Source organism: Lagopus muta, chromosome 2 (assembly GCF_023343835.1).
Source record: "Lagopus muta isolate bLagMut1 chromosome 2, bLagMut1 primary, whole genome shotgun sequence".
Lineage (NCBI taxonomy): Eukaryota > Metazoa > Chordata > Aves > Galliformes > Phasianidae > Lagopus > Lagopus muta.
The window spans coordinates 72,486,012-72,507,047 of record NC_064434.1 but is presented as its reverse complement, the minus strand read 5'-3'; the positions used below and the strand labels follow the sequence as shown (position 1 = coordinate 72,507,047).

Below are 21,036 nucleotides of genomic sequence, written 5' to 3'. Positions count from 1 at the left end.
TCCTTCACAGAAAGAGCAGTGAGGCAGTGGCACAGGCTGCCCAGGGAGGTGGTGCAGTCACCATCCCTAGAGGTGTTCAGGAAACGGGTGGATGTGGCACTGAGGGACGCAGTTAGTGCGCATGGTGGCGATGGGTTGGACGTTGGACTAGGTGACCTTGGTGGTCTTTTCCGACTGTCATGATTCTATTCTATACTATACCGTACTATACTATACATCTAAGCTAACTGCCTGGTGGGCCACAGCATCCTGGTGCCTGGAACTTTCCCAAGATCTGGCTCCCTGCATGCATGCAATCCCCCACGGGCCCTGAGACAGGGTGTGAAGTGCCAACAGCGCGGGGCCCAGGCCAACTCTGAGGCCAGGGAGCACGAGGCTGATGCTCCAGGAAGGCCTGAGGCAGCCAGGGGTGCGCTGTGCTGTGATGTGTGTGTGCCCAGTGAGCCTTGCTTGTTTTCAAGGGTCTGTCAGACTTCAGCATCCCTGGATAGGAGCACTGATGTGTGAATAATATAGAGGCTGTGCTTGCACTGCTGCCCCTTTCGGAACATTAACAGGTGCCCTGTCCTGGCTTGTTGGCTTCCCAGGGAGGGTGGCAGGGCACGTTGCTGATTTATGCACAGACGTGATTTGTTTGCATCGGGTCAGAGCGGGGCTGAGGAAACAGCATTCAGGGCCTTTCCGCCAGCTCTCAGCCAGCTGCCCGCTAACCGCAGCCCATCTGCCTCAAGAATTCACTAGGGTTGAACACCGAAGCCACGGCTGCCTGCAAAGCGCTGCGTATGTGACAACCGGCACCGGGCGGACAGCGGGCGGGGCCCCGGCAGCGCTGACCCCGCCCAGCGGGGGTCTCCCCCCTCCCCAACACACACCGCTCCCATTGGCTGCGGCGCGCGCGTGACACCGCCTCCCCCGCAGCCCGCTCCTTCCCTCCCTCCCTCCGGTGCTGGCGGAGCGGGAACGGCGGGGGCGCGAGCGGCGGCGTCAGCGTCAGGTGGGACGGGCGCGGGGCGGGCGCTGCGTTGCCCGGGCGACGGGGCCGGGTCCCGCCATGGGCCGCTGTCAGCGCGATAAGAGCGGGGCGGGCGGCCTCGCGCGGTGGCCGCGGCAAGGCGAGGAGCGGGTAAGGGGGCGGCGGATGACGGCGGCTGTGACCTCGCGGGGCCCGCGTCGCGTTCGGGCGGGGCGGATCGAGGTCCCGGTACGCGGGGCCGGGCGCGTCGTTAACCGGCGCCAGCTCGGCTGCGCGGCGGGAGACGGAAGAGGCGGCTGCGGGCGGAGCTCGCGCTGCCAGGGAAGGGGCCGGGCCGCGGCGGCTCTGCCGATTCTGAGTGCCGCTCCGCGCGGCCGTCCTGACGTGCGGCCTCCGGCTTTGCCGAAAGAAGACGCGGAGCGCTGCCCTGCTGTGAGAGCCGCGCGTGCTGCCGTCGGCGTCGGGAAGGCAGTGGTCGCTCGGGTGCGGGCTGCGCGAGGCCGGGGCTCGGGGCCTCCGAGCCGGGCTGTCACCTGTGTGCCCGCTGTAAGCAGCAGGCAGGGGAGCAACGAGAGCTCCTGTGGGTATTCCACAGTCATGTGAGTCGGCGTGGAGATGTGTGGAGATGCTTCTCTCGGAGGAAGTATAAGTTAACTTTTAGGTACTACCTAGCGTTCCCAAATGAAACCCTGATCTGCCTCTTAGGTCTTCATAAGCTGAGAGTGGGTGCTGGAGGACAAAATGCTTTGTGTAAGAGAAGCAGGGAAGAAGTCAGGAAGGTGGATTGGCTGTGTGGGAACTGGGAAAGCATCTGGTGCAGGTATAAACAGGAGCTAGGTGAAAGTTGGGACAGGAGGCACCCTTGATTGTAGTGCTGCATGAGCCAGTCGGAGCTGTGTGAAAGTATCTGGAGGAAACTTGTCAGTGATGAACAAACCTGTGCTACTGCCAAGGTCGTATTGCTGCCTGTGGGGTGGTGTGATAACCTGTGGCAGAAGCTGTTATGAGATCGTTTTTACTCATGTGTATGCTGGGTAGCGAAGAAGAGATGCCTGCAACACTTAACTGCAGGAAATATCTGTAGGAGAGGTGAATCTGTTGACATTGGCTGCATTTGCTTGCTTGGCCAAGGAGCAGTTCTGCATGGAGCTTTTATTGGAATGGATCCTTAGGGTGTGAGAAGCTATAAAAGTATGGTGGGTTTCCTCTTTTTTAACTGTAAGCTGGCAGGCTGTTATCAGCCAAGTGAAGATAAAAGTATCCCATTAATTTAGGAAATGTGCAGTATAACGGCCCCAAGAGTTTCTGTTGGACACTTAAAATATTCAGTGAATGAAGGACAGGAATGCTTTCATGCCTTGTCACAGATAAGGAGAAATCAGCCTTTTTGTGCGGTGTTCTAATTTCATTCCTGATCAGGTTTTGGAAAGAGAATCTTGAAAGTTAAAAGCAAATAGCTTTCCTTGCTGTGCTTCTCAAACCAGCATTTGGAAGTGAGAACTCAGGAAGGCACTTGGTTGTTACGTGCTGTATAGAACTTGCGTGGATTTCTTCAGTGGAATTTTTTGTCACCACTTTCCAGCTTTCCCTCTTTTCCCCCCCATCAGTGTTTTTATAGTGTGCTCAGAGTGCTTTTGTTTGTAAAATGTTGAGTTGTAATATTTTCTGTTGGGTCAGTAACCATGTAGTTAGATTTCTTAAATGCTTCTTTTACGTCTTCCTTTCTCAGTCCTCTGTAGCCTTTCAGTGCGCCTCTGTTTTGGTTTGTAGGGCAGCTCTAGACAGGGAGAAAAGAAACTGAGAGTGCTTGAGCAGTAGCAAAAGATCTGATGGGAAATAAAGCACTGAGTATCTAAACATTAGAGAAGAGAAACTGTATGTTCCTACCACTTATTGCAAGTATGTTGCTGCTTATATTTCACTTTCGTAGTGCTGAGCTTAACTCTAAAGAAATACGAAGAAGTGCTTCAGGAAACTCTTGGTTCTGAGTTTTTTTTACTCTCTGTGATTTCCTTAATGGTGCATCCTTATTAATATGCAATTGTACACTCTTTTAGCTTGTGCAGACACATGAGTTTCCTTTGTATTTGAAGAATTTTGCTGTTATCATGCTGATATTTTTTTGAGATAAAAAACACTGAGATAATACAGCACTTAGAGAATTCTGAACCCAAAATTGGTTCTTATCTTTTGTGGGTAGAAAGGAGCAGAGGTGGTGGGAGGCGGAATGATTACATTGTAAGGGGATCCTGTTGTGCCAGGAAGCACTTGCTGCCAAAAATGCTCTTACTTGTCCTCAGCAGATGAATTTGACTTGATTGGAGTAAACAGCCATCATGGACACGACCTTGCCAAGGTCTCTCCTGTCCCTCTCCGAGGAGGTTCAGGCTCTGTACACTTCTTAAATGGAGAGCTTCCCTAGCGGAGAGCTGTAGCAGCTGCTGCCCAAGATGTCATTGTTTAATATTGGTAATTGGTTTAGCTTCAATGTGCTCTTCTTCAGGATTTGGGAAGAGTAGTTTGTATTAGTTTATAAGCATTGTTATATGCAAGGAAGGGGAGACTGTATTTGTTTGGCGTTATTTTATACCATCTTTTTCAGTTCAAGGGGATTGTGAGCATCAGTGGTTCTGGTGCATCATTGCTTGATGTTATCTAAAGGCCTATGAATCTTCATCAAGTAATAGGACTCATATCATCGGAGCTATCGGCTGCTGTGATACCACTGTTTTGGAGGTGGTGGATCTGTTTTCAAGACCATGTAGAAGAGATCTAGGCACTTGTATTCATTACCATGGCCCTGATTTGTCTGAGCTAGCTGAGCTGTCCCAGCAGCTCCAAAATGCTGCAGGGGAGAGCTGCCTGCTCCCCTTTACTGCCCTCAGCACGGTGATTCAACGCAAAGATGATCTGTCTGGAAAAAGAAATAGTTTTTCACAAACCTGTGGTAGTGAATGCATGCAGAAGAAAGGGAGTGAGCAGCCAGGAGGGGCTGAGCTGCCCTGTTTAGCATCACCCTTGCTGCCTCTTGTGGGGGGGGAGGGGAGAGGGGCTTCTGCTTTGACTCAGCAGGGCATCTGTGTCAGCTGTTGGTGATTTGGGAGGAACTAATGAAGCAGTTTGGTATGTAGCAGATTTAGATTTTTTCCTTCTCCCTGTTCTGGTTCAGACATAGTGTTTCAGAATGCTTTTCTGTGATGTGTTGAAATCAGTGCATGGGAATGCCTCATCCCCAGATAAAAGTGTGCAGAAATGATACTGACTGCATGAAGGGGAGGGGAAAAAAGAAAGATGTCATGTGTAGTCTTTGTGGAAGAGGGGTTTCTTGCTATAAACTGTTAGCTCTGCATGGCTTATGGTTGCAGCCTGGGGCTGGTTAAAATCCCATTTCCTTAGAAAGTCAGGCTTTGTACTGCTATTAGAGTCTTGTGTGTGATCTTTAAGACAGTGTTTTGTGGATAGGCAGTGCAAATCTAATACTGTGGGTGAGAGCGAAGTAGAACAAGAACTAGCACAATACAGTAGTGTGTGTGTGTTGAAGAAGAGGGAGGTATGTAATGCTGTGCTCCGTGTGCTAGTTCTGTGGTAGTGTTATTTCTTGATCATCTTTCACTGTACTGGGTACTGCTTCTCTGGCCCATTCTTAGCCCTCTTCCTCCCAGCACCTAACTCACAGCTGCCTGCTGCTGCTGTGGATATTTTGTGCTGGCCTTGTAGTAGACAAGCACTGCGACAGTTGTCTTCTTTGTTTCTGAGCTTGTGTAGTTTACTGCAGTCTTGTGGGTTTATCTCCCACAGCTGTGTGTAGTGCTTTGAGCCTCGTGGAGCAGAGGCTCTCTGGGTTGGTTCCTGGTACGAAGCAAAAGAGCTCATCTGTGCTTGCTGGGAACGTGAGAGGTGCGACAGTGGGGGAGCTGTGTCTGTGCCAGGTGCTTGGTCAACATCCTATAACAATCCCAGTTAATCCTCGTGTTTATTCATTCCTTTCCCTCCCTCCACTCACAAGTCAGCTTCTCAACTTCAGTTCAGTGTCACTGCTGCAAGAGAAAGTGCATGCACACAGACACAGAGTACCGAATGCAGGTGGGAGGAGACATCCTGGTTCTTCAGACTTCTGACAGCAGAGGAAAAACCATCCTGCTTTCCGAAGAGAAAATTGGAAGTGGGATGTCAAAATGTAGAAGGGAATCATTGCTGGATAGTGCTGAATGCCAGGCTTTATTTGAAGCATTGAAACTGTTTATTTTGTACAGGCCTATTTCAGCAAATGACCGACTTTGTTAATCCCTCTCCGGTATTGTGGAGGAGATTTGTGTTCTTGAGGGAAATAAATGGCAAAACCACCTGACTAGATCTATCAACCTTGTACTTAACTGGTTTGGTTCAGCCTTAATGAACTAACCAGGTCAGGAATGGCTAATAGAAATGGCAGTGTGAAGGGATGAACAGTTCTGTCTCTGTTCTGGAACAGAGAGAACTAGGAAGGAAGATATTTAGGATTTAAGGAAATATTCTTAAGTATTTATAACTGTATTGCAGGAATTGATACAAGTCTGACAGCATACTTTTATTGTAATGTTTCAGAGTTGAAGTATGTATTTTTTGAGTCAGTATTTCAGACACTGAAATAGTCTTAATAAAGAAAAAATGCAAGTCTGTCAATTTTTTTTTTTTTTTTTTTTAATGAAAGGTGGGAGAGCAAAGCAATCTTAACCTCAAATAGAGGGGAAACTTGGAACTGGTTTTAGAAGCTTCCATTCCTTCAGTTAGGAAGTAATTTTCGTTATTGGAGTCATGTTAAATCCCCAGTTTCAGCAAACATTGCATCTGGTGCTTACCAGAAACACTATTTCACTGTATATGCAGTCTTCATCTGGCACAGTTTGTTTCCCAAACTATTTCATCCACTTAAAATCTTGTGTTCGTATATGATAGATGTGTATAGTTTGAAGGGCATCTTGAAGTTGGACTATTCTGTGCTTTCTGGATGGATTTAGGGCTTCCTACAGCGTTTCAAAATTTTCTCCAATATCCATCTGCCTGTTAGTAGGAATAGAGGGAAATTTCACACTTAGGCATTATGTGAGCTTAAGTGTAAGCTGTCTGACTTGCATTTCTATTGGGGAGAAGCTGCCCGAAGTGAGGTTTGATGCGACTCCTTTTGGCTGTAGTTGTCCTGCTGGCTGCCTGCAGGAAGCTCAGTGCAAGAGGGGTCTGCACAGCTGGAACAGACGTCTCTGCTGCAGAACCTGAGAGGTGCAGGGTCAGCTTCCCTAAGGCAAGTAAAGCTGCTTGCACTTGAAAAGGAAGCTGGCATGCTGAGCTTAACTGGAACAAGTGTGTGAAACTCTGAAATACTGTGGGAAATGATATATATATATTTTTTTTTCATATCACTGTCAGAATTGCTACATGCTGCTTTGTCTCTTCTTGATTACTGCTGCTAGAAAACATGGATTTCAAAGACCAATTTTTTAAAATCCCAGAAGCAGAATTAGTCTTCTGCATGTTAATGACCTTCTTTAACTCTGATCACGGACCTTCTTGTCTTATTCAACTGCTCTGCGTGAGTATCTTAGACGTAATGGCCAAGTTTATCTTCTGCACCATACTTTCTAATTTTAATCCTCTACACTGTAGCTTTCAGTTTCAGGAATAGCATATTCTCACTCATACCTCTTCAGCAAGAGTGCCTCAGAACACTGCTAACTCTTTCCTGTTTTTTCTTCCCTCTTTGATCTTGCTGAGTATTGTTGCAATCAGAATGCATCATCTTGCAAATTAGAGAAGGATGTGCGCGGTCTTCCAGATCAAGTTTGAGTAGTATGTTAGATGCTTAAAGTCGTTTCCAGGTGGATGCAGTGCGTTCTGCATCACATCCACACCATTTCTCCCAGCTGTGTTGGAGACCATTTGATCTGCCATCCTGCACAATAATGAAGAAGGATCTGTGCAAGGTCAGTTGCATCTTGCAGGAGTTGGTCTTGGCTGGCTCTCTGCTGGAAAGGCCCCGAACTTCTGACTTACTTTCTGTGGTACTGGTTTCTTCCCTGCTGCTGTTTACATGCGTGGAATTTAGTCTTTGTCTTCAAAGTCAGTCATCACCGTGCAACCATGACTGTCAGGACTTGCTCTCTGATCTCTTTTAGGGGTATGCATCATATCTAAAGCTTGGAAGAAGAGATTGTGTATTGCATGCCTTATTTTAAATCAGGTTAAGAATGTAGCAATCTGGGGAGTATTCTGAATGCGTGTTACTTGGGAGCTGTGCAATTTCAGTCTTTTCTGAATGCTTTACTGAAGTTCTTCATCCTCCGGTTTTCTTTTGAAACAATATCATGGTCTTCCATAGTTTATTTTTCTACATAATTTCTGTCTTGTGTTGGAGTATTTTTCAGTTCTTTTCTTTGGGACCATGTACTCCTTCCAGATGTTGTCCTTCAGATAAGATCTGGAACGCATTCTTGTCTTCTCTACTTGTGCTAACCAGGCTTATCTCTAGCACTTTCATGGTATTACTAACAGCGTGGCAGGATTCCTCTTTGGAACACCTTACTTGCTATCACAGAGACTGTCTTGTTAGTTTTTAACACAGTTAATGTTGCAATGATTACATTTAAAGAGCTTTCACCATGCCTTTTCAAAGGCATGTTTATTCTATCTGCCTGCAGGCACTGGTCTGAAAGATGTAAAATTAAATAACCTGGAATGCACATAGCATGGCTGACAACTCTATTGTAGTTACTGTTTTGGTAATAGAAAACCACAAGCTTAGCATAACTTGTACACAGCATATACTACACATGGTGTTAATGTGTGATTTGTGTGTAGGTAGCTGCTTGGGAACTGGTCTTTCATCAGTGCTGCGTTTATCTTCTAGACGAGTCATGTTTCCTTTTAACTTGATTTCAGCCTTAACAAGAATGTGTGTCCAGGTGTTTCATTTTGGTTGATGACTCAATAAAATTGCATACTGAGTTGAGAAGCTGTCCCAGAACACTTGTGCAGTGTGCAGCTGAGCGGAGGGACGCTTTCCTATATACTGTTACAGTGACATTCTTTTCAAACTCAATAGAGGGAAACTGTGGGGAATCTGCTAGCTTGTAAAGGGGATACAGATCTTCATAGCTCAAGGTGGAGCCTGCTGAGTTGCTGAAAGTCAGCAAGAAAAGCCTTCCTAACACTGTGCACCAAATTTGACTCGGGTGTCTTTTTAGCACAAAGTCAGTATAGGATTGCTCTGCTTCATTATGACAGCTTGCATTGCTGTCATTATTACAAGAAAAACTACTTTAATCTTTAAGAACTCTTAATCTCATCCACTATTTCTTCGAAATAATGGTTGTGTCTATCAAGTAGGTGTTTATATGTGGAAAGTTCAAGACTGAGATATTAAAACATGACAGTCTTCTGCCAACAGATTTCCCCTTTCTTACATGATGATCTACAAACAGAGTAGAGAGTTGGCACTTAATTTTAGTCCCCAGGATAATACTTCTGAAAAGGTAAATATTAAATGCAGGAAGGATTTGCAGGTGCCACATGTCTCAAGTTTAACATTTGCTTCTTAAACCTTTTGAAACTGCAGCAATATAATATACTTTTTGTGTACAATTTCTGTCCTATGTTGATTGCTTCGCAATCAAATTGGAAAAGCTGTTGTAGTCTAAGTTAAATGTTGGAAAAGTTGTGTTTTTGCTGCTGTGGACACTTCAGTAGCCTGTGGTGCACCAAAAACCGCATCAGAATTCACTGGATTGGTGTTAATGAGGTGTTCTTAAAACATCCTACTTCCTGACAAAGTAGGATAGCTAACTTAAGGTACTACATGAAATTATGCTAAGGATTTGATGGAAAACATGGGGAACCGTTGCCTGTGTCATTAATGAAGTACTTAGCATAAGGGTGGGCCAGAAGGCATTAGATGGCAGATATGATGCTGGAGAGAACAACTGACACTCGAGGAACTAGATGAGTCTTTGTTAGCCCTGCAAGGTTTGAATAACATGAAGCTTGTCCTCTACTGTACACTTGTACAGACTCTACTTTGTTTTCTCACCTTGAGCTACAGCCCTAGTGATTTAAGGCCATCACTGAAATCTTCAGTCTGTCCTGGAGTTTCATCATGATAGATAGAAATGATTCTTACTTTATGATGAGGGGCCTGAAGCATCTCCACATGAGGAAAGGTTGAGAGACCTGGGACTGTTCAGCCTGGAAAAGAGAAGTCTGTGAAGGGATCTTATCAGTGTGCTTGAATACCTAATGAGTGAGAGTCAAGTGGATGGAGCCAGGCTCTTCTCAGCTGTGCCCAAAGACCGGTCAAGGGGCAGTGGGCACAAAGTGCAACACAGGAAGTTCCGTACAAACATGAAGAACAACTCCTTTACTGTGAGGGTGACGGAGCACTGGAACAGATTGCCCAGAGAGGTTGTGGAGTCTCCTTTTCTGGAGATCCCATTTTCCTGTTTCAGAGTTTCTAATATGTAACGAAAGATATACATTAATATATGTTTATCTGTTATAGTACATCTTTGATTTGTCATTGGTTCAGAGATGCTGTTACTAACTATTATGCTGGAGATGAGAGATTCTGGAAGGAGTCTTGGGCAGAGCACAAAGTCGGAGTATATATCACAGGAACTACATTATACTTTTCAAACATGGCCAGCTTTATTTTCAGAAGTAATTTTGCCGGAGTTCAATCTGGAACTTAGTGCTCAAAAGAATTACACTTTAGTGTCATTTCCCTTTCTGAATAAGCATGCCCAAAAAAAACCACTGAATGATAAAAATACATAGCAAAAGATGACTTGGAGATGAGGAAAGATGTTCTTGGTTTGTTTTTCTTTAGTTCGTTACCTTGTGTGGTGTGATGCAGGTCTGGATCTCCATCAGATGAATGACACTTCTGAAACTGAGAGGTTGAGTTGCCTGAATGTCTCATGTCATCTTGTGCATCTCTGGGTGCCTGTAGCCTTAGGTGCGTTTGCTAATGGAGGTCTGCTGGCTTGTTTATACCTATGTGGTGGATATTTTGGAAAGTGCCTTTTTCCTTAATGTGACTGGATTTAGCACAGCATTTGTCTGACTTGGAACAGGAATTGCTAGCTTAGGAAGCACTGTGACATGGGTAGCTGGCTGTACACCATATTAAAGGAAGCATTTTTATTTAAGGACCGTTTTTTTGTTGTGGAGTGCTTTTTTTTTGTTTGTTTGTTTTTAGGAAATACAGATGGTGCAATTCCCTGAACTGTAAGATAACATGCTTTCGTATCCACTTTGTGGTAGAAATCTCTTAATCCCAGGTTGTATAAATATTGGGCTTCACTGATTAAAGTTTTAATTGTTAGGCAGTGGAACATAAGCAGGCTGCATGTTTGCAGGAGACCTAAGGTGCTTATAGAAGCAGATACTTCTGTCTTGTGGTTTGTAAGACAAGCATCCCACTGATGTGAGAAAGGAGCTGAGTAATTTCTGATTTTGTGTGATTGTAGCATTAGTGAGATGGTATGTACACAAACAACTTGTATATGCAGCAGTGCTATTGCTCTGAAGATCTCAACATATTTAATAGTGGTTATTAAAGTAATACTTGTTTACTGTAGTGGGAGCTTGGCGTGTTTCCCTGGTGAGTGGAAAAACACAGTGCATGCATTACTTCTCCAAAGGTAGTGAGCGTTCTTACTCATTTCTGTTAGTGACCTAGTGGATTGCCCAGGAGACTGGAAGCTGGTTAGTGAGGTCCTTAATGAAACAAGACTATGTCAGACATTGGAAAAAGTAAAATAAAACTCATGTCTCCCTGTAGTCTTAAGAAAAATTCTGTATCCTCATTTTAAACTAAGATGGGAGCTTTAGGTCAGATATTAGGAGGAAGTTTTTCACCCAGAGGGTGGTGACGCACTGGAACAGGTTGCCCAAGGAGGCTGTGGATGCCCCAACCCTTGGAGGCATTCAAGGCCAGGCTGGATGGGGTTTTGGGCAGCCTGGTCTGCTGGTTGGTGACCCTGCACCATTGTGCACGGGGTTGAAACTCGATGATCACTGTGGTCCTTTTCAACCCAGACCATTCTGTGATTCTATCCTAAGAAGCAGCTTTTCATGTAAGGTTAATGGTTGATACAGCACTGTCTTCATAGGCTGTCTGCTCATGGGGCCACAGGTAGTTAATGAATGATAGCAAAGAATAGAGCAGAAAATGGTTAGAAATAGAGAGTAATTAAGAGGTCTTTGGCAGAGCAAGAGCGTTGTCTGATTTATCTGCTTTGAGAATGAACTGAAGTGTCTTGTTTTTACTTGTTTGCTCTTGTTTTTGTGTATCAGTACTGTTGGATGGTTAGCAAATGTTTGCTACCTGTTTTTAAGCTATGCTTTTGGCTGAATTCCTTGTGTTTTTTACAAACCAGATATCAAAGCCTCTCAAGTTTTCTGTTGATGCTCTGCTTGAATTGCAGGTGCTGTTTTCTGAAAGGGTTGTGTTGTTCGTGCTGCTTAACACCTTGACAGGGTCAGCTGGTATTTGTTTCTAGTCTGCGTCAAGTTTTGAATGATATCAAAAGGGCAGAAAAGGAAGAATGCTAATTTCTGCAGTGCATTTGCTTCGGGTTTTACTTGTTTCTTCACCAAGGAGTCAAGTGTGATGTCTGGTGGTGTCTAGATAAACAATTTCTAGGGTGAACTTGGCAGTCTGTAAGAGTTGCAAAAGCCTATTGTGGAGTGACTGTCGGTGATGTGCTGCTGCTCTTCATCATGTCTGTTGTCCTTTGCTAACGGAAGCCAGAGCTTACACTGAGGGTGTAATGCCAAAGGAAATGAGGTGAAAATCATTAATTAAGTTAATGTTATCGTATAAATGTCAGTCATTGATGAGGTCGTGAGCGTATTCCACAACCTGTAAATGTGAAGTATAAGCAGCGGGACTGGAGCAAGCATTCACTACATGGAATGAATGCTCTATAATGTAAGCATAGCATTGACTAGCCAGTGATGGCTTTATTTCCATGTTCTTTATTACAAAGAATGAGTAAAACAGCTACAGATTGTACAGCAGCTATTTCTGATGCCAATAGCTTATCTAGATAATGTTTTTCCCGAGTGTTGATTTTAATTCCTTCTGACATGTAACCCCACTGTACTCTGTACTCAAAGAACTCACAGCCGTGCCTTTGTGTAAGGTTTGGGCAGTGTTGGTCTCTTATCTGGGACAGAGTGCTGAGGAGGGTAAAAAAAATGGCTGGCTTCGTGTGCCAGACACTCTACTCTTGTTTGCATGGTCGGTGTTATAACTTCTCCAAAGATTGTTCTTCTTCTTATAAACATGGCTAATGCTCCTTCAGTGCAGTATACAGCCGGGTTATACCACATATAAACTTGCATTTGAAGATAACAGTGATTGAAGATAACATATTTTATTGAAGATAACGATGGGCTACAGGAAAGTGGTTCCTGCCTGTCTTACACCTGCTACATCTGTCTACACCTGCTTGATGTGTACATCTTCTGTTTTACTCAGACACTGTAGCCTGACAGTGCAGCTATATGAGTAGCCCTTGGCATGGTCATTTTGGGCTGACCTTTACCAGCCTGTGATTGGGAAGAATTTGACATCTACCTCATAACATGTAGAGGAGATTTCAGTAGTTTATTACTTCTTGGTTTTTTGCTAGTTCTGTGGAATTAATAGTGAAAAAAGACCTGTTAGAGCTCTAATTTCATCTAGAGACCAGCACCAAACTTTGTGTCACCTCCAACTCCTTCTGTGGTTGTTGGACAGCAGTTAGGAAATGTAATTATTTGAAATAATATTATGGCATCTTGACCCAATTTGGCTTAGTGTATAATTTTATTATAATATTGCTGTAATTCTTTGATAATTAGTGTTTTTATTACGTTACTGGACTTCCCAGATCTTTCTGGGCAGTGTGTTGCTGAAAAGATAACCAAGTACAAGGTTTGCCTTCACACAGTAATAGCTCTGGCCACGAGTTCCTTCATTTTTTGTCATTCCCTCACATTGCATTGATGCCAGAGATAACACTATCTGATCTGTAGCACTGTATGAAATGTGTATGCTCATGACCCAGTATTCAACACTGAACAACAATTGGTCTCGAGTTCCACTGTGGTCTAAATTATTTAAGGAATGCTTTTGCTATTTTCTTTCAAAGATGTAAAGCCCGCCAAAGTACAAAGCATTCCTATACTTAAAAATGCTCAAAGTGATGAGCAACTTCATGAAAATAGAATGAAGTCAGTAGAAACCACAAGTTTCAATTGCAGGTAAGTTGATCCGTACCATGACAGTAAATGGAAAATGCAGCCCTTGAGAGCTGGTACAGAAAGGCTCTTGAGGGCAGAAGTGATAGGGATTGAGTTGAGGATGGTGTAAAGATGGATGTGAGATTACATGTGAATGTCGAGTCATTCACAGCATAAGCAATTTGTTTGCTTTGATGCTTATGAATTTCTTTTCTCAGAAGTGGATATTATTTTAGAGGTGGTTTTTATGAAATGCAGTCTTCATATTGTAGGAGGTAAAATGGAATGTAGGGATGTGCTTCATTTCAGGACTAGCAATAGCAAGTCCTGACACGTTGTGTCTTCTAGAACTGTAACATTCTCATTACACTTGTGCACGGCAGTGCTGAACTGAGATTCTGGTAGGCTTCTTGCTGTTCTCCTGTGGCCTAGTTCCTGTCACTTATTTTGGGTTACGTTTTCCTCTGATGTGTGTTCTCTGAAGTTCAAATCCAGGTGAAGACACTTTACCTCAGTCCTGGTGTTTTGCACAGCATCTATTTCCATATTTCCAGGCATCATGGCAATTAAGGATATGTCATTTTAAGCAAACAAAAAATACTGTAGCACAGTAGTCCCTACCTAAAGCAAATTAGGTGACATGCTTTCTGAGTAAGAGGAAATGCCATGCCATGTAGGTGAGTGTCAGTGTGCCGCTGTCTGCAAAAGAAGGGGAAGGTGACAAGCAGGCTGGAACAATGAGTATCCTTTAAGACAGGATGAACAATAAGGTTAAGTCTGAAGCTGCATTTCCAAAGATGTGTGCGCAGTGAGTCTGTTTAGGCAATGACATGACAAGGAGGAATGGTTTGAAACTAAAGGAGGAGTGCTCTAGGTTAGATGTTGGGGGAATGTTTTCTGGAGAGAGTGGGACAGGCTGCCCAGAGAGCCCGTGGTTGCCCCTTTCCTGGAAGTGTTCAAGGCCAGGTTGGATGTGGCCCTGGGCAGCCTCATCTAGTGTTAAATGTAGAGGTTGGTGGCCCTGCCTGTGGCAGGGACTTAGAGTTCTGTAATCCTTAGGGTCCTTTCAACCCAAGGCATTCTGTGATTCTTAACTGAAAGGAAAGAAATAGGTACAACTGAGAAGCAGCTAGCACTTGTTCCAACAGATCCATCTAAACAATAGTACTTTGTTATCTGGCCTGGTAGCCATAAATTTTCTGTGGTGTAGAATGAAGGTATCTTATTTCCTTACCAGTTACATATGAACTTTGCGCATTAAGAAAGCATACTGGACATCTTTTTGCAATTAGAATTAATAAAATAGTGCTTTTTCTTACTAGTGATGTTGAGAATGCACCCTTGTGGTAGAGCATTGCCAATTTGTTAATCCTTGGAACAGTGCACACAGTGTGGGAAGTCTGGAGACTGAGGTTTCTGAAACACAGTGAACAGTATAGCCTTCACATCTTTCAATAAAGTCTGCTGCAAGTGTAAAATCTGTGAGTTGCTCACGGCATTCAGTTGGGATGAGTTGTGGATGTTGGCTGTAAGGATAAGCTGATGTTCTGCAAGGCTCTAGTTGAAATGTGTTGCTCCAAGCACTCAAAGGAGAGCCCATTACAAAGAGACCCATAGAAGTCTTTTACCCAGTGTTCATACTCTGCTGCAGTTGTAAGACCAATTTGACCAAGTTTTTCCTTTAATTCCTCTGAGTGCTGCAGTCATAAATTTATCCTTTTCCTTTTTTGGTTTACTATCCTCATCTCTTTTTTTTTTTTTCTACCCACAATTCTGAACGTGTCTTTTGAACACTGACCTAGAGACTTTTGTAGTTGAACGATTTGGTTAGAACCTTCACATTTCTACTGCTAACAAATGCCTTTATGACTCTTAACCCCTCCAGATAACAGGATTTTGATGTTTATATCAGCTTGCAGATAGAGTGCCTCAGTTTGTGAACACTGGAATAAATGCATGTTTGGGCAGTTTGTATGTGTACGTGTGTGTGCTAGCAGGTGCTACTTCTGAGAAGTGTAAAGCTTTGCTAAAAACTGGATTCAGTTATGTGTATGTATGAAAAGGTTAACTATGAAGGAGGCAGATAAGAAGTTCTGGTACCATAGAATGGCAAAATAATTAGCCCTTGAACAAGACTTGGGAACAGTAGCAGCACATGTTGAGAGACTTGAGTAATAAACACTGCCTCTGTAGTTACTGGTATCTCTTTTAGAAGACAGTAGAGAAAATATTTGACCAGTCAGAGGAAACCATACTCTAATGAGCTTTAAGTATATTTAAGGAGCTTTTCAGTCTTGCTTAAGTAAAACTATTTAAGAAAGATTATTTTTTTTTCTATAGGCTGAATCCACTCTGAAGATGTGTGGAGGAAGCTTACTAACCAGAAACTCCAAGTTCTCAAATAGAAAAAATTAAGTCCTTTGACAGCTTAGCTTACAGCTAAGAATGCTGCATGTTGGGGCTGTACAAATGCTTGTTCTATGTAACAGTAATTTTCCCTGCATCGTTGTGGAGATGATATTTGCCCTTCACACAGAGTTCACAGAAACAAGGCTGCTGCACTTGTTGTGTTGACACATTTACTTGTTCCATTTGCTTGGGGTAATGGACTTGCTATTTTTAGTCCTTCTGGAGTGAATTAGGAGATTCTCCCTCTTGGTCTTTTCTTCACTACTAATTAGAGCTCAAAACTTGGGAAGTGTAAGGGATGCCGAGGAACACTGATTTGTTGCATGTTTGGATCCTCTGTTAGTACTGGAGTGGGTTAGAGGCATGAGAGGGAGAAGAGAACTCAGTACTGCTTCAGTGTGCTCTCTGGAGACAGAGCAAAGCAGGCATGGTACTGTTCCTTTCCAATTTTATTAATTAGAGCTTCCCAAGTGCTTAAAGTGATAAAGGTTGGTTGTTTGCCAGGGTAAAACAAAGGGACGGGACTGAAGCGCAGTCAGGTGCTGATGCAAATGCGTAATTTAGTTTCTCCTAATATCCTTTGCTTGTCCCAGACCTGCAGGTGCATGAGGCATTATGTATGCAGGTAGACAGCACTGAAGAACTTGTGTTTTTTCTAAAAGGAAATGTTGAAACTTGCATACCTCATTCATCTTACATTTTAAAAACCAGTTAACTCTATTATGTTGACTTACCATGTATGCACCAGGTACTTCCTCTGTAATAGGATTTTGTGAGCAGAATCATAACAAAAAAAAAAAGATAACTTGAAAGGTCAAAATACCTCAAGGAGCTTCAGATAGCTATCACAGAATGAATTGTTTTAAAAACTGCATATTAAACATCATGCATTTTCACTTTTTCTAAACAGGTGAACTGGGAGTGACGTTTCCTAGGTGTTTCTCCTTTTCCTTCCAGTTAGAAGCTAAATGTATTAAGCTGGCAAAGTAATTCTGGTAAGAGTCTTTCTGTTACTTCAGAGAATGTCTTTATATGTGAAGTATTCAGCCTTGCCACTAAAAGGAGCTTTTTCACCATCAGCACTAACAAACTTGTTCTTTCCTACAGCTGTTTTTTTCAACCTAAAACCTGTATGTAGATGCTATCTGATCATGCTGTACTAATCCATTCGTTATTTCCATGACCTCAGGCCATTTGGCTCTCATCTTGGATGCTCTGGGCGTGGACACAATGAAAGTGTTTGAGTTTTGAAGATTTCACATGAGTTGCTTATTCAGGAATAAAAGAAGTTAAACATGCTGTAGTATTCATTGAGTTTTCTGTGGATTAAATACTGGTTCTGTTCTGCCTTTACCAGTGACTCCCTTGACCAGTTTTCTTACAGCTGCCTCTCACATTTCTTTTGGCTTCTTGTTTTTTGAACTTCTCAGCACGTGCTAGTGTTGACTGATGAGAACATTTGTCATATAAGAGAACCTTAAACATTACTTAGTAATAGTGAATATACAAAGTGTATGAGTGCCTTGTGTGTATTATCTAAAATAAAATTAGTTTGGGGTCAGTAGCAATGCTTTCAATGTTTTTTCCTGGACATGTGCATCAGAATAAATGTCTCGAATTAAGTACATGATAGTGACTGCCACCCATTCAGTTAATCTTATTTTGAAGGGAAGTGCTTGGGGGGAGAGGAGGGAGAATAAATTAGAAGTATTATATTTACAGAAATCCAATTTTATCTCCATTCCTTGTGGTTTTTGTTGTTTTTTTTTTTATCCCTTGAAATAATCAGTATACTGTTGGAATACTCAACACTGAATGCATTCAGCTAAAATATTTGACTGCATTTCCTGTGTAGTGCTGTTTAATTACTACCTTTGCTGTCTTTCAGCAGATAAAGATTGAAGATCACATCTAGATTTAAGAATGAAATCATTAACTTTCATGTTTACAATGTGAAGGACTGTTGTGTGTCCTAGACTTACCTAATAGGTTTATAAAATGAACACTGGCTGAAAGTCTCACTGTAATAAGCTTAACTTTCCTGTTCCCTTCCATCACATGTTAGTATATTGATTCCTCAGTCCTACACATCCTCCATGTTTCAGAGAGGAGGTAGTTGGAAGGAATGACTTTATCTCCCTCTCTTTTTTTTTTTTCCTTAAGAAATGTATTTTCTGGTGAATTTACTTTCCATGCTTTCTACTTACAGCTCAGACATGAGCAGTGCCAGTAACTCACTGGCACGGGAGTTCTTGACAGATGTCAACAGACTGTGCAATGCAGTGGTCCAGAGGGCAGAAGCCAAGGAAGATGAAGAGGAAGAAACTCATATGGCTGCCCTGGGACAGTACTTAGTTCAAGGCCGTGGGTTTATTTTGCTTACCACACTCAACTCTAATATTGATCAGGTAATAGTTTTTCTTACCTGGGTATAAGCTTTTCTTTTTTGTGCTGAGCCTTGACTGTTGTGTTCTGTCCTTCTGCAAGCACAAAAAACCAAAAAAAATAGCTAACCATATACCTGTTTGCCAGCTGATGCTGTTAGCTATTAAACTTCCGTCTGGTTAAGCTGTGTGAATCTTGAATTCGGCAGCTGGGTAGAAAGGCAGTAGGGTAGAATTTTTGAGAGAAATTAGTCTGCTTGCTTAACCTGTTAAACTAGCATTTGTTACTTTAAAGCAATAAAGTTGAAATGTACACCTTTCCAATTTGTTGGAAAAGCATACATCTGTCAACAAAACACACTTCGCAGGAAGATAAATTCTTTGATTGGCTTTTTCTCACTGGTGGCGATGTGAATGGGAGATGGATATTTGAGTTTGTTCTATGTCGTGGTGGAGCTGTAGTGTTTAAAAAAAAGTATATATTTCAGTTCTTCTAATTACCATCATACATGGAATCCCATCCATTTTTGGCAGTGTTATTTCTAGAAAAGGTTCCAAAACTTTAAGACCTTTCAGTAAACTGGGTTGAAATGTATTTACTTTGTTCTTTCAATTTTTATTTTAATTTGTTGTACAATTTACTAGATCTCTCCATCCCAAAATGGAAAAGATAAAAGAAATACAAGTCAACTTGTGAAACCACATCTAATTGAAATTTCATTATCAGCCTAATAATTTGTAGTGAGGTTCTTGATGGTTATGATGCATTTCTGGTTCAATGTTTTGAATGTGCAGACCTAATTTTTATATGCTGGTTTTATTCAAAGGCTGAGAGGAAGTAGGGGTTTTTTTTTTTTTTTTTTTTTTTTTTTTTTTTAAATGAATGAGCAGGTGACATATCAGTGTTAAGGTGATCTTTGAACCAAGCCAGGTGAATTAACTGGCATGAAGAAATGTGTTCATGTGTACAAAAGTAGAATCATTGAATTGCTTGAGTTGGAAGGGACCCTTAATGATGTTCTAGTCCAACTCCCCCCCCCCCCCCAATGAACAGGGACGCATACAGGGAGGTCAGGTTGCTCAGAGCCTGATCCAGTCTGATCTTGAATGTCTCCAGGGACAGGGCTTCCGCCACCTCTCTGCACAAAAAGAAGCTGATGCTGCTTTGTCATCCCTAATCAGTTTTTGCTTACTTTTACTGAGTCATTTGGCTCAGTATCTTAATTTCTTAAAATTTTAGTAAGAAACATGCACAGAATACTTAAATATTTCAAGTGTATTATCTGTAACTAGGTGGCTTGTGGAGTTAACGGTAGGTTTTTCACTTGATTCTACCTCTTAACATTTGCAAATGCCTTTTTAAGGACTCTGAATCTCAAATCTCAGTAGATAAGAGTCTGTGCAAACATTTCAAGGCACTCTTAAATTCTGATCTTCAGTTAAAAGCAAGTTGTGTAAGCTTCTTAACGTAATGTTGCAGCTTCTTACCAAAATTGTTGCTTATCTTCACACACCTTAATTTATTTGCTATCTTGAATTTTTGGGAAAAGTTGTTGCTTCAGCTGCATGTCACTGAATGATGTCAGCTACAAAAATGCTCAGGTCAGGTTTTTGTGGTTCTGGATTGGGGGTTGGTGATAGAATTTCTTGGTTGTTTTTTTTGTTTTTTAGCACTGAAACCATACAGATAGTGATGTATAGCAACCAGTAAATTGTTGGGATTTTCCACCTTCCTATATTACTTGCTTTCAACTTCCTGGTTTTCTTATGTGGTGGGTGAGGAATTTGTTCAACAAAAAGGATTTGAAGAGATTTTTATATGAAGAGTTGAAAAAGTTTAATAAATACTTCAAAAACTTTCTGATTGGCTCCAGTTAATGATTATAGCATTCTTTGCAATTAGGTTGTCTTTCCAGTTCTGCATAGAACAGCAAGAAGACACAGAGAACTGAATGTTTATAGCTTATTAAAATAAGCTGGAGAATTCATCTATTTGAGGGGGGGGGGGGGGGGGGGGAAAGCTACAAAAGATTGTTTATTTTTCCTTCTGAACACAGGAGCTGACATGTCGGGAGGAGCTTCTGACCCTCCTTCTGTCACTTCTGCCACTGGTCTGGAAAATCCCTGTCCAAGAAGAAAAAGCAGTGGGTAAGATTTATTATTTACAGTATTAAGGATCTAGAAAATGCCATGCATTGTATTTGTATTCTAGTATTGCCAGCTAAAGAACAGAAATCCATTATGTCTGTGTCCGTTGTCCATGGCCTCTTTGTAGAATTACCACTTTCATTCTATACTAAGAAACTAAACTTAAAAACACCAGTGCTCTAAAACATACAAGGAAAATTGTCCAGAGAAGGCTAAGGCTCTTGGTTTATGTACAAGACGATGCTCACATTACTGTGTATCTGGACTGTGTGATGAGATCAATTTTTGTTGTTAGTGGGTTGGTTTTTTGCTTTTTGGGTGATACAGGAAAGACTGGAAAGGAGTTTAAAAGTGCATGATTTTGTAATATGTAGTGTTTCATGGTGGGTAGGAGGAGGAAAGACTTATGGTTAATTAAAAAAAATCCACAACAGGATGCTTTAGACTGGTCAGAGATGGAGTGAGACTTTTTCTTCTGAAATGAAAGAAATGATAGAAGAGAGACTTAAAAGCTAAACCGGTAACAGAGTGTGAAAGTGGAATGAATATCACAGATGTAGGCCTTGAAAATGAAATGATACTGGATGACTGTGAACAGAATCAGAGTGCATCTTGGATGTTCTTTGTCAGGAAAAACTGATGTATGAACAGAAAAACTAAATCACAAGGATTCAATTGCCAAAAAAGTTGTTTAAATCAAAGGAGTGGAAGGTATGATAGATAATCAAGTGATAAAAGAGGTGATACAAGATAAACTGTGCAAGAAGTGAACTATGAAGTGATGACAGCTTTTTGGGGGGAGGGGGAGCTTCTGTGTTTTTCTTTATTAGAAGATAAAACAGAGGATGAAACAAGTTATTT

At 42.2% G+C, this 21,036-nt stretch overlaps 1 protein-coding gene across 4 annotated transcripts in view; it reads left to right on the top strand.

Moving 5' to 3' along the window:
* The first annotated feature begins 929 nt into the window (after positions 1–929).
* The window catches only part of LYST (lysosomal trafficking regulator), a 135,074-nt gene continuing 114,967 nt past the window's right edge, over positions 930–21,036 (top strand). For 2 of the 4 annotated variants that reach the window (XM_048938364.1, XM_048938361.1), the window contains exons 1-4: positions 1,001–1,123; positions 16,554–16,638; positions 17,853–18,051; positions 20,085–20,175. In XM_048938364.1, coding sequence (XP_048794321.1) covers positions 17,860–18,051; positions 20,085–20,175 — 283 coding nt within the window. In that variant the 5' untranslated portion in view covers positions 1,001–1,123; positions 16,554–16,638; positions 17,853–17,859. The other 2 variants (XM_048938362.1, XM_048938363.1) reach the window with 2 other exon arrangements.